The sequence below is a fragment of the Chelonia mydas genome, chromosome 4 (assembly GCF_015237465.2).
Source record: "Chelonia mydas isolate rCheMyd1 chromosome 4, rCheMyd1.pri.v2, whole genome shotgun sequence".
Lineage (NCBI taxonomy): Eukaryota > Metazoa > Chordata > Testudines > Cheloniidae > Chelonia > Chelonia mydas.
In genome coordinates this window covers 119199963-119213429 of record NC_057852.1, presented here as the reverse complement: position 1 = coordinate 119213429, position 13467 = coordinate 119199963, and the positions used below count along the sequence as shown (strand labels likewise).

The window sequence follows — 13467 nt, the reverse complement described above, 5'->3', positions numbered from 1 at the left end:
CAGGTGCATTGGTGCAGCTGTCCTGATGCAGCATTTTAAGTGTAGACCTGCCCTTAGATTGCACCACCTGTTATCATGTGGAAACTCTTCAGGCACTATAAAAAGCATTAACATAGAATCAGTCCCTTTGGGTACTCTGATCGATCTCAGCCCCCAGGTGATCATATTTTTGAGATAGATTATCCCTTCACCAAGAATCACAGCAATATTAAGGTTACCCCCATGTCACTTACCCCAAGTCAGTTGCGCTTTAGATCTCACACCAAAGACAGCGCTTGTAGCCAATCCTCTAGTAAACGCTAATAAATATTTATTAAATAGGAAAAGGAAACAAAAGAGTTATTTATAAGGTTAAAACAGGTAAACATATATACACAAATGAGTTACAATTTTAAGTTTCAAAAGATAATAGAAGCTGCTATAATAAAAAAGTTGTATATGTCCTTTAGGGCTAACCCAGACTAAACATCTGGGGGTTTCTTGCTTATGCTCCTCCCAACCCCCAGAATCCAAGCAGGGATAGTTAGGAGTTTTTATCCCCTCTTGCTGTATGCCCTGAGCTGCAAGCTGCCCTGATGGGAGGAATCCACTTGCATGACTCATCTTCACATGGAGGAGGGCAGAACAAACGTCTTTTGTCCTCTTTAATGTCCCACAATAGTCCGTCTGGTGCTGATAGACCTTTCCTGTTGGACAGGACTTAACGTCTTCTGTTGAAGATCAGCACTTCACCCTAGTTAATGTCTCTCTACTGTTTGGTGAGTCACAGAGGCTCACAATACAACCACTCAAATATTACCATACAATATGGGAACAGATGTTATAAGTGAGATTAATACATGCAACAAATCAAGTCACAAGCATTCAATGAAGTCTAAACACTTTCAAGAACCAATTTTAACAATACTTACACACAGGCAAGCCAGACTGATACCAGCTATATATTTGCCAGTGATCACTTGAGATGTGGGGACTTTGGCTTGAGCTGGCACCTGGTCTGCTAGCATCACAAAAGTATCTTTGGGCTTTAGATACACAAACCTTAAAAGATCAGAGAGATTGTAAATATCTTGCTCTGCGTCTGGCTGACCTACTGAAAAGCTAAAGGACAAAAATACCCTTTTGTACCAGGGAGTTGCAGAGCTGCACAGGCAGATAAAACTGTTGTAATAACTGGGACTACAAATTGATCCTAATTGTAAGCTCAACTAATAAAAACTAATTAAAAGTTTATCAAATGTTCCAATAAATGAGAGAAACTGCAAAGGGGAAACAAAAACAAAAAAAAATAGTCTAAACAAAAAGCCTATTACCATAATTAAAGAACTGTGTTAAGATCATGCCTGGTAAACCAAAAAATGAAACAAGAAATCAATGGACCAAAATCAGGGTGGACTGATTTTAAATCAGTGACTTAAATGACTGCTTGTAATCATGATTTTAAATCAGCATGCAGGAAATCTTGATTTAAATCATTGATTTTAATCATGTTTTGCATTTGTACTTTAGTTATTTTCCTAAAGAGAGGTTTATTCTCATTGGCTGGTAACCATTAAAACATGCTGATTTGCAACTAAATATAGTCTTTACACTAAATTTGGTGCTTCTTTTCACTAATCGGGAGGATACACAATATCTATGTACATTTAAGCAATTACGAAGCTTAAGTTAACCTTTATTCAGATTGTTAGTGTTTACATATTTTATTAGAAAATGGTGAATGATGCATTTCTTATTTACTAGAAGATTTTTTTTTTAAAACCTGTGATTTGAGAAACTATTTGGATGGAATATTTAATTAAAAATGCACAACAGTACTTTATTTTTTTTTATTAAATAAAACTAGTTTTAATATGCTGAATACATAAAAATGTTAATCAAAACATGGTTTGTATTTAAAACTAGCTGATTTATGAAACAGAGGAAGCATTATCTGTAGTTAGTGAATTGAACTGATTGTTTCCGGTCACCATGTCTTTCGATATTTTAGAACCAGTAGATTTCATCCTCTCACACCTAGTTTTTATTCATAGATTGGAAGAGGAAAACAAGTGTTTTCTGCTTTGTCAACTTCCATTTGGTTTCTTAAATTTGAATGATCTAGTAATTGAACTGAACACGTTGAATAAACTGTAATGAAGAAAATATTCTCTGCACCGGAAGAAAAGACTACTGTTGTCAAAAGCTGGTTTAGCACTTCAACAAAATCTAGTTCCAGGTGCTTGACCTTCATTAAAACTAGGCAAAAATATGTAGTAATTTATATTATTTTTTGTATTTAATTTAAATTATTTTAATAGATATTAAGTTTAGGCCTTAACATAGATTGTCAGTTTCAAATCTAATTTTAACTAGGTTTACTTTTTTTAAAATAACCTGTATTTAATTTAAATGAAAAAAATTGAGTTTTTTTAATTTTATTTTAAAGTATTGATTTTTATCTACCTTGACAAAAACTGGGGTGTCAAAAATTTGGCCTAATTAGTAAACAAAATAATGAGGGGATGGGCTATTCAGCCCATCACTCCCTTTTGGGGTCTTAAAAGAAGAAAAAAAACCACTAGGGGTGGGAAAATTAAGCAGAAGAAGCAGCTGTCTGCCAGCAGCTGCTGCAACAAGCTTTACCATCATGGCTGCCACCCCCACCATCTCCTTGGATGTCCTGTAATACCATTGGGTCTTTGTCATTTACTGAGAGAAGTCCTGACCAGACCAGGCCAAGAAAGGGACTGGCATGACATCATCACCTCCACTAGCTCTGGCTGAATTCCAAACACCCATTTGGGATGTGACACTTTGACAGACAGACTCACCCTCCATCTCTATCTCTTGCTCAGTCCTTTTCCTTCCCTGCTTCATTTCTTCTCTTTCCTATTCCTCTCCTTTCTCCTTCTGTCTAATAAGAGTCTGGCTTAGCCAGCCAAGACCGCATATTGTTATGAGCTGGGTTATGGTAAAAGGTGACAAACATGGTGTGCTTGTCATGGGACTAAGCAGGTTGAGATCTCTGTATCATCATCATCATCACTCCCATAAGTGCATTGGTCACTGGGGCACCATCATTGATGAGCAATCAACCAATTGTCTCCTGACGATTGTGTGTCAGTGCTTGAGTCTCCACGAAGTCCATTCCTGTCCACTCTTTTATGTTGTTTAAACAAGGTTTGGGATGTGGTATACAGAGATCTGTGACAACATAAAAGATCTCTGTATACCGAACCCCAAACCTTGTTTAAACAGTTTAATGTTCGACAGTTTCAGGGTCACGTTAACACCTTTCACTCTTTAGGCCCATTTATTTCATCAAAATTAATACAATAGTCTTCATGGGGGGAGAGAGAGTTCCCTCTTTTTCCTCCCAGTCACCTTCTCTCTGAAGAGCAGGGAAAGGCACATCTTCTGCCAAAAGCTCTGTGTGTTTCTCCTTAGATTATATGAATGAAGCTGTTTGCCTAAGAAGACACAGACATCTTCACAGATACAAGCTCCCTTTAAAAATTGTTCTGGGCAGATTATCAGTCAGTCAGCCAGGGAAGGAACTGCTCCAAGTTAGCCCATTAGAAGGTGCGCAGTCTGTTCCTAGAACTCAGCCCTGGTGGCAATAGTTGGCAATTGGACTAGATGGACTGTGCAACTGCTCCCTTCTGGGAAGAGAGCAGTCATAGGTGGCCACATAATGGCTGAAATGGCATTACACAGCCACTGCTAGTTGGCGAAGAGCCTGAATATGACCCTCAGCGCTCTACACTGATGCTGAAAGGAGGACTAGCACTAAAACAATATTAGACTCCTGCCAATAATCAAATAATAATGCAGCTAAAATGCAACCATGTGAGGCAACTATGGCCTAACACTGTTCCTGGGATATGTTGACTCATCCAGTACTGTGGAGATTTAATTTTAATAAATGGCAATTTACAGGAACTTCTGACTCATGCAGTGCTAAGTGTGTGGCTGCCTCACTTTGAAAGATGCATCTGGCACTCACATTATCTGTAAAACCACATTTTAATATATTTTTCTCTTGCATATATCAGTTGTTTTAATTCAGCCTTTTGTGTTTTTAAATTTTATTTAGATATGTATTTCTTTATTTTGGCTGAACAAACAGCTGCTGTGCTAGAAAGCCTAATTCAGCCAGGGAGGAAAATTAACTTGATTCTTTAATACTGAACTTCTTCCAACTTTCTGGTATTAAATATCTATTGCCAACTTCTCCCCTCAAGAATAGAATCTTCTCTGCTTTTGAAAATGATCCTGTCTTTGCTCGCTACCCCGGAGAAGATGTGACCCTTGAGAAGTATCGTGAGCTGACGTTCCTACGCTGTAAAAGGCTCTTTGAATATGAGTTTCTTAAACTGGAAGATATCATGGAGAAGCCATTAAAAATTATGGTTCTTATAAACTGCCTGGGGATGTATGATTGGTCTCTAGGTACCAAATATTTGTTAAATGCTCAGGTAAGTTCAGTTCAGAGAAAAGTCTTGTTACTGTGTCGCACTGCATTTTCATAGATTTTTTTCCCCCCCTCTTTGAGGAACATTTTCTAAAAACAATATCTCGATACAACTATTTATCTCTTTTTAAATAAGAAAAGTGAGTTAAACTGTTTAAAAGTGAGGAATTGGACAGGCTTGGTGCAAAATTCTGATTCCACTGAAATCGATGGGACGCACCTTTGCCATTGACTTTAGTAATGCCAGGACTTCACTCTTGGATAATAGAACAGGTGCATCAGAGGTGTTGGTACTGAAAACTTCCACACATGAGCCTCACCTCCATCTTGGAGGGGCCAGCCCTTTTTTGTATCAGAGGGGAAATTGGCCTTGTTCATTCAGGGCATGCTCCCAAAATCACTGTAGCTAGTGGAAAGATTCCCATTGATTTCAATGGGCCTTGGATCTGTCCCTCAATCCTTTGTCCTTCAGTTGAATCTTCCAGTAAGGATAGTCAATAGAGATGTTTGAATCACATTGGCTGAATGCATTATTTAGTGACTATTTCTGTTTCCATTAAATGATCTATTTGATTGATGATTTCTTCTGCTATATGGCCAGCTCTACTACTTAGTACCAGCTGTGGTTGTGATTTTGTGACGTAGATAGCTGTCCAGCAGGAACTGAATTACGACCACCAACTGTTTTGTAATTAGAACAGCATGAGATTGTAAAAGCTTTCAATTACTGCTGATCTGGGATGGATTTGCTGGCCAACTTCAGATTCAGACCCCAAGTCATTTAAAACCAAACTACGTGCAGTGAGCTAGTAGGTTTTCAAAGGTTTTGCCTCCCTAAACTGGGCTTTTGCACCTGTAACTACAGACGCCAGTGGAAAGTGAACCCGCTGAGTGTTCTGTTACAGCTGCCAAAAGCTGGGCTTGTCATGAGGAGCAACGTCTCCATGACCCATTCCATCCTAGGTGCCTCTTCCGTATAATGCAAAGTGTGTTCTGACTTTGCATGACATTCAGTCCAGTGCAGAGGAGCTAGCACAAAGCCAGATCACCGCTTTAAGCCCTGAAAATAGCGTTTAAGTGAGACGTAAGTGTTGGACGCTTCTGTTGGCCCCCTACTAAGGGTGAATGTCATGCTTAGTGATTGTTGTGTTTATTCAAGCGCATTTTGACAGGGATTTCACAGTCATCTCTCTCATTTTGTGTTTTCAGGTGTTCGGTGGTGCAATTGCGAATACTGGCTCTGAAAGGCATCAGGAATTCATGAAACAAACCAGTAACATGGAGGTAATTTTGGGGTAACTTTTCAGGGTTGGGTATTGTCATGGTTAAGGGGCTAGCAGCACCTCTTGGCCCTTTTTGATCTCTGAATGCAGGTGTTCAGCCCTTCACCATTACCTGACTCAGGGTGGAATTTTGCAGTTCTTCCACTCTTAGGGTCTGTCCAGTCTGCAATAACAGGGTGTGATTGCAGCTCGAGTAGATGCCTAGCTTGAGTGCCAGAGCAGTGAAACCACGGTAGTGTGACACAAGCCTGCCCAGAACTCTGGGTAATTTACTCATGGTGCTAGCCTTGAGCTAGTGATGTTAAAAGTAGGTCAGAAATATTTGCTTGAGCTGCAGTCATACCCTGTGATTGGAGTCTAGACATATCATTATACTGGGGCCCGGATACAAACCACTTATTACCTTGCAAGTCTGACTGGATCTCAGGCACCTGCATTTCCACCCTGCCAGAACCTGTGACTCGTGATATTGACCAACAGACTTCTTAAAGCAAAGTATTTTTATTTAGCCATTAGAACAAAGCATTAGAGAAAAAGGTTATTTTAAGAGAGCCAACATGTATATTTACTCTCGTCTATTCTTACACTTCACTACAAGTTAAGCTTTCTCTTAAGTTTCAGAAACAGAAGTGAACCAACTCACATTCTGAGTCCTAGCCAGCCCAGATCCACCTTAGTGTCTGGCTCTGTTAATCTGCCTGACCCATTCTGTTTATGCTATGTCGTACTGGCTTGGGTGCTCCTCAAGGAAGGGCTGGAGCCATTAACGCTACTTGCTCTGGCATTGTCCTTAAGGAGATTTAAGATTATGCTGTTAGAGAGAGGAGGCCTTCTCTAATATTCACCTTTCTCTACATTGGCAGGCTCTGCCACCCAGTCAGAGCCCTAGGGTGAATTATCCATTCCATTCAATAGTCCAGAAACATCACACTAATGACAGATCTAGATACAGTATTAATTATTGTGAAAGAGCACCCCCTGTTTATCAGAGGCATTTTATTTTATTTCATTTTTTTCCCTTAGGATAACTAGCATAATGAAAGTGATACTGGCAAAATTTTACTGCCACTAACTTGAAATACTGTGTGATCTTTTTCTTTCATTCCTTTTTTTAAAAAAATGCTTATTTATTGATCAGCTCATGTTATGTAGCAAGTAGTTGATTATGTAGATGGGCTCACTGTTAAACCAATATGAATCCAATTAGTGACACAATTAAAGACCCTTAGCATCAAATAGAGCTTAGCACTTTGTATCTGTTGCAGTAGTTTTGCCTTAGGTTTCAGTTTAATCTTTCCACCTTTTCGAAAGGGCTCCCAAACTGAGTGGTGGTGTGACCTGGCACACAGGGTTGCAGTGCCACTCACTGAAATTTGGCCCAGGGAGCCCTCCATCATGATAGAGGGGCAGCTGGGTCAAACCTGAGTGGTTCTTTGACTCCACACACCAGGTCACAATGCTTGGAGCGGGAAGCTGGGCCCAGCTTCATGGGACAGTAGCCGAGCCGCTGCTGTGGACTGAGTGCGGTGCGGGCTTGCTTTCCAATCACACCCCAATCCAATTGTACTACCCTGCCTTTTTAGGATGCACAAGAATAAAGATAACAGGCCAAATATAGCCCTAGTGTAAGGGAATGCAATTCATTGAATGCAGTAGAATTGCGAGCCGGTGGACTTCGCACCTTGCTAAGAAAAGAGTTTACCCACTCTGGATTTAGTCTGAGTTTACCCCTTCCAAGTGTTTGCATTATTGACAATTTTTCAATAAAACATAGACAGCCTAATCTTTTTCCAAACTAGCTGTTCCCAGTGCTTAATTTGTAATGAAAGAGATACCAGGGCTCAATCAATAAGGTGCTGAGGGTCAAGCAATTTTTCATATTCATAACTGATGCAGGAAGCTCAGAAGTGCCAGGGCTATGAACTGCCAAGCCTTAAAGGTGCCGATGCTCAGCCCTGGCATAAATTAAGCACTGGCTGTTCCTATGACTTCCCTACAGAGAGACCGACCCGCCATTCCTGTCTTGTAGGCAACAGTTCTACTCAAAGAGCCAGTCCCGCTTTTCTTATATGATGGATGTAATTAATAATCTGCACCTGCCAGTATGAGTCAGCAGCTCCCTGCGGATTACAACACCTGCCAGAAAGATGGCTCAGTGGAAAAGCACTGCCACCCTATTGCAGGAGTTGTGCTGGTTTACAAAAGGGATGAATTTGGCCCAATGCAACCTCCTACTAAGCAGCTTGATTTTTATTAACTCTCATTTTTTCAGCAATACCATATTGAGTAACACTCTTGACTTTTAAAATGTTTGAGTTACCATGTTAACATTGAGTTGATTTGCACCTCCTGTTTCACGGTTTAGATTTTTGGATGTTTTGCTCTGACTGAAGTCAGCCATGGCAGCAATACCAAGGGCATACGGACAACTGCCAGATACGACCCCAGCACACAGGTCAGTCTGTAACCTACAGAAGTGACATTTGGTACTTTATTGTTTACATTCTGTTGTGACGTTCCTCTGGCATTATCTGAACCAGTGATCTGCTAGGTCACTCCAATCCTCGACTCTGGGAGCCAGCCTTATCCGGCTCCACTGTGAGAACCCCCACTCCTGGGCTGTTCACGCACAGCCTCTAGCATGTAAGCTGCTCCCAGCATATGAGTGAGCACTTTTGACCAGCCACTGCTTGGATTGTGCAACCGAATGACAATATCTCCAGTCCCAGACACAACCCTAGGAACCTCTGTCTTGCAATGTCCAGTTATGCCCACTGGACGCTGCAAGCTTGTATGAAAAGAAATTGATATGTACCAGGCTTGTTATCCCAAGGGGAGTCTCTGACACACTTCAAACCAAATGCACTGCTTCAGGTAGAATAAACAAACAAATTTATTAACTGCAAAAGATATATTTTAAGTGATTATAAGTCAAAGCACAACAAGTCTGATTTGGTCAAATGAAATAAAAGCAAAATGCATTCTAAGCTGGTCTTAACACTTTCAGTGCCCTTACAAACTTAGATGCTTCTCACCACAGGCTGGCTGGTTGCCCTTCAGCCAGGCTCTCCCCTTTGATCAGCACTTCAGTCACTTGGTGGTGGTGTCTGTAGATGTAGGTGGCAAACGTCTCTCCCTTTTATCATGTTCGTTCTTTCTTTCCTTTTGACTTTGCCCCCCCACCCACTTCAGGGTCAGGTGAGCATTACCTCATCGTAGTCCCAAACTGACCAAGGGAAGAGGGATGACTCAGTCAAGAGTCCAACCGATCCTTTGTTGCTGCATGGGCCAGTGTCCTTTGTTCCTGTGAGGCTGGGCTGAGTTTGTCCCATACATGCCCTGATGAGGTGTGAACTGCCCCTCTGTTCCTGGAGAGTTTTGCCTGGGCTTATTTTAAGCCATGAGGACACATTTTCAGCCTCATAACTATATACATGAAATTATAACCTAGAACATTACTATAATAACAATGCTCAGTGCATCATGAGCCTTCCGAAGACACCTGACATGACAAACTTTGCATTGGATACCACACAATCATGTTATAAGGATGAACATGGGGGTCAGGGAGTTCCCCCAAGATACAGAGTATCACATCTGTTATAAAGATATCAGGCCAAAATGATTCTATGATTAACAATAACTAATAATTTGCTCATTTTAGTAGTAATAAAACTGCGTGGAAACTGGAATTTCCATCCCACAAAAAAATTTTGCTTTTAAAAAAAAATTAATTCTGAATTGAAACAAAATGTCAGATATGTGAAATTTTCCCTGGGAGGGACATTTTCAGAAAAATTCTGTGTTGGAAGAACCAAAACCATTTTTTTTTTTTTTTTAAATTTCTGCTTCCAGTGCCCGAAGCAGCTGGCTCCGTAGCAGCCTTCCAGGGAGGCTGCTCAGAAGCTGTCCAGCAAGTTGTACAGTCTCAGATAAAATCCATCTTATTTCTGTGGGTATGTCTATACAAGCTGCAATCACACTCAGTGATTTCAGTGTAGACATGTCTTGTATGTCATAAAGTGGCTCTAAAATAATAAGCAATGGGAATTAGGGATTGAAAACATAAGCACAGTATATGCCATTAACTAGGCAAAAATTCCAGCTTGCCCTTCACTGAGCCTCCATATTGGTGAAAGCAAATGATTGCAGATATATTTTTCTCTGTTTAAGTCAGTTAGGCAATATAACACCTCATGTCCCTCTCCTGCAATCAGCTCAGTGAAGGAAGACTTGTCCTCACATATAAAGTCCCACTGAAGCAAATGGGGTCTGTGGGGTGAGGAGCACATTGCAGAATAGGGCCTGATATCAAGATGCCTGATTATGCCCAAATGTCAGGAGCGTTTTGCATTCACAAAAAAAACAAACCCAGAGACCATTGTGTGTCTCCATGGCACTCCCTCCCCTCCTCATGTTATAAGAAAGTTGAAAGGCTGAATTTTAGGCCTCAGGTTGACAGTCGCCCTCTTGTTCTGCCCTGACTTTTCCCTAGATACATGTTCTAGAATAAAGCTCAGCCCGATAGATTCCTGTCAAATTCACTTTCATTGTTGTGAGCATGTTGGATCGAAGTACAGTATGAAATGCTGGCAATTTTCAAAATGTTACAGTGGCAGCAAACAAAAAGAAGTGATGGATGTACATTGATTCGTATGATTTCAGACTTCCCCCTTTTTGACTGTTTGTAGAAATTTATCATCAACACTCCTGATTTTGAAGCTGCCAAGTTTTGGGTTGGCAACATGGGGAAAAATGCCACTCATGCTGTCGTCTACGCCCAGCTGTACACTCCTGATGGGCAGTGCCACGGATTACATTCCTTTGTTGTGCAGGTGAGAAAAGAGTACTACTTTGTTTTTTTCATGTCACTGTATTATGTCCATTAATCAATTTCTGTAAAAATGTCTTTAACATTTTCTACCAAACTTCAGTATTTATTTGATCACTGTGCTTTTGAGGCAAGAATACAGTCGAATTAATAGTAGCAAATTGCTATAACTAGAAAGTAGAAATGAATCTCCATATTATTGCATCACACATGAAGTTTGAAATAGCCTACAAAGTGTGAAATACTTTAGATCAGGAGCTCCTCAGAGCAGAAAATGTCCCTAAGTGTTTGGAAAGTGCCTAACACAAACTGGACAGATATATAATAATAAATACAGTGAGAATAAGTGAGGGCATATGTTGGATGTCATGCATGTCCAAAGCCAAACAGTAGAAACACTTCCATTGTTTTCAGTGACCATTAGATCAGGTCCTGTTTTCTAATGAGGATCCTCATCACTTGCACGCTGCACCTGCATTGACTTCTGTGGATCTCCCAAAGGGGCCAAAAACATGGTAATTAATTCTAGCATCATTTTTTGAAATATCAGATTTCTGGAATGAATGAAGTGGGGATAGATTTTTTTCAATTGTTTTTTGAACATTACATGTATGAAGCAAAAAATGGAATTTATGGAGTGAGTTGTGACGTTTCAAGTGGCAGCATGTATTGCAAGTGAAACGAAAGGCAAACACTGGCTTTCCAACTGTGACATACTAATAGACTGTGCCAGGCCACTGCTAGTTTATGGCAAGGTAGAACCTGAGCATATAATGTCAACTGAAATGTGCAGGCAGGATGCTACAAACTGCTGAAATTCCAGCTGCTTATGTCATCTTGGATGACAGTGGGATTGAATCAGGGACCTAAAAGCTCAGAGAGCGAGTTTTCTATAGCTCGCGCTAAAGAATCAGGGGCTCTAACAGACTCACATTGTCTGTGATTTGGGCACAGAAAGGGTTGCCTAGCACACACTGACCAGTGGGTTACCCTTGCATTTGGAATGTGAGCACTAGGTGACCATAAACATGGCCTGATCGAAAACAGTCCTTTGACATATTTGTGAAACATGATATTTTTAGAAAACATTGTCTTGCAGCATCCACTGTGGGATGACCTTCCCTACTGGCTGGTCATGGATGTCATCTTGTAGCGCAAGCCTGCTGTAGTTGGTAGTGCCCTTTGGTCCTTGTGTGACCACAACAGAGGGAAGAGAGAAGGGCAAGCCTAAACCAGGGAGAGATGATACTTGTGGCAGGGAGAGGGAGACCTCCTGGGGCTTAGTCATAGAAAAGTCAATGTAAAGGAACTTCTGGGCATTAAACATGAAGAAATTTTTTTAAAAATCAGTAAACATAAAAACCCTAATGTGTAAAGAAGGTTGTTTGCAAAAACAAAATAAACACAAATGAATGGTCTAATCCTATGGGCTCTGCATTAGTTCACATGCTGGGCACATTTGGAGAGTTACCTATGTAATCTTAAGGGCTACCAAATTTTATTTTTAAATGAAAGCATGGACTTTGCAGAAATTGATCACGTTCTCATGGGAAAGTTTCCTCCTTGAAATGGGTGAGCCAATTTTTCAAGCCCTCTCTTTCAGGTATCAGTATTTGTTCTGATCCTACAAGCCAATCTGCATGGAAGCAGGGTTCCAACCACAGATCAGCTTGCAGGATTGGAGCCATTTTCAGTAGAAAACTTGCAGAAGCAGTGGCAAAGCTACACGTATTTAAACGAACTGGGTTGCTGACCAGATGAAACATGTCATATATCCCTGGGAAAGGCAAGACACAATTAGTACATAAAGTTAATCAGTTTTGTTGATTCCTGTTCCTGTCCACATAGACCAAAAGAAGGTTTTCATGCTAATTGTGATTAGAAGATTCTTCTATATAGATGCACATTGGGAGCATGATAGTGTAATTAGTGGCATGTTATCAAAGAAAGTGAAAGATTTCCAAGTTGCTTTCATTATTGAATTTATAGTATCCTGGACGAAAGAGTGTGTTAAGCAGAAACTATATCCAAGACTGGATTCTACTTATCTGTATTTGGAAAAATAGTGAGGTTTTTTTTTTAAATGCTAATAACAAAATAGATTGGGAGTACTTTTCACTGTTTGAAAGGATTCCATCAAGAGCTTTAGTTTTCTCAGGACTAAAATAATGTTTCATTTAATTTGCACATAGATTCGAGATACAAAAACGCTGCTTCCTATGCCAGGGGTGATGGTGGGTGACATAGGAAAGAAACTTGGGCAGAATGGTTTGGATAATGGGTAAGTCAATAACATTTGAATGAAGAAAATCACTATACTTATATTGCTACTTATAAATAAATGGTGCAAAAGTGCTAAGTCTGTTCCATGTTTCTGTTGAGGCAAGTACTTACTGTAAAGATATTTTGTTATTTACAAAATATAAACTGAAGACCCTTCAGTATTCGTATTCTCTATTTTAATACCCACCATTGCTTTTCCATTCTCTAGCTTCTACAGCAGTAGATTTGTTTTGTACATAGCACCATTCATACTCTGTGAACATCCAAGTGTTCTAATAATAATATTAATATACACTGTACTTACCCAGCAACAATTACAATGAACGAAACAAATAGTCACATGTAATCGCAAATTATCTTCCCCAGCTCTCTGGGCAAGAATCCTTACTTAACTGTCTTTCTGGTTTCTGAGCCCCCAGGGCAGACCTAAGCAAGGTGAGCAAGTCTATAGTTAGCCAATATATAGGGTTAACCAAGCCCCCCAGTCAAATTCACCATCTTGTTTAGCCTCTGTGATTCCTGGATAAACTCCCCTAGATTAGAGGGTAAGGTGGTAGAGTTTTCTTCCAAACATCAGCTTGATGCAGGGGACTGTTGGCCAAATAGATTTCTTT

The 13467-nt window shown here is 40.2% G+C and overlaps 1 protein-coding gene across 9 annotated transcripts in view; it reads left to right on the top strand.

Moving 5' to 3' along the window:
* Nucleotides 1–13467, top strand: part of ACOX3 (acyl-CoA oxidase 3, pristanoyl) — a 61236-nt gene that overhangs the window by 9906 nt on the left and 37863 nt on the right. For 7 of the 9 annotated variants that reach the window (XR_005225234.2, XR_005225235.2, XM_037898143.2 and 4 more), the window contains 5 exons: nt 4227–4460; nt 5666–5740; nt 8105–8194; nt 10431–10574; nt 12763–12851. Coding sequence is in view for 7 of the 9 variants with exons in the window: in XM_037898143.2 (XP_037754071.1) it covers nt 4227–4460; nt 5666–5740; nt 8105–8194; nt 10431–10574; nt 12763–12851 (632 nt within the window). In the remaining 2 variants the exon portion in view is untranslated. The remainder of the gene's footprint in view (nt 1–4226; nt 4461–5665; nt 5741–8104; nt 8195–10430; nt 10575–12762; nt 12852–13467) is intronic. The other 2 variants (XM_043544717.1, XM_037898146.2) reach the window with 1 other exon arrangement.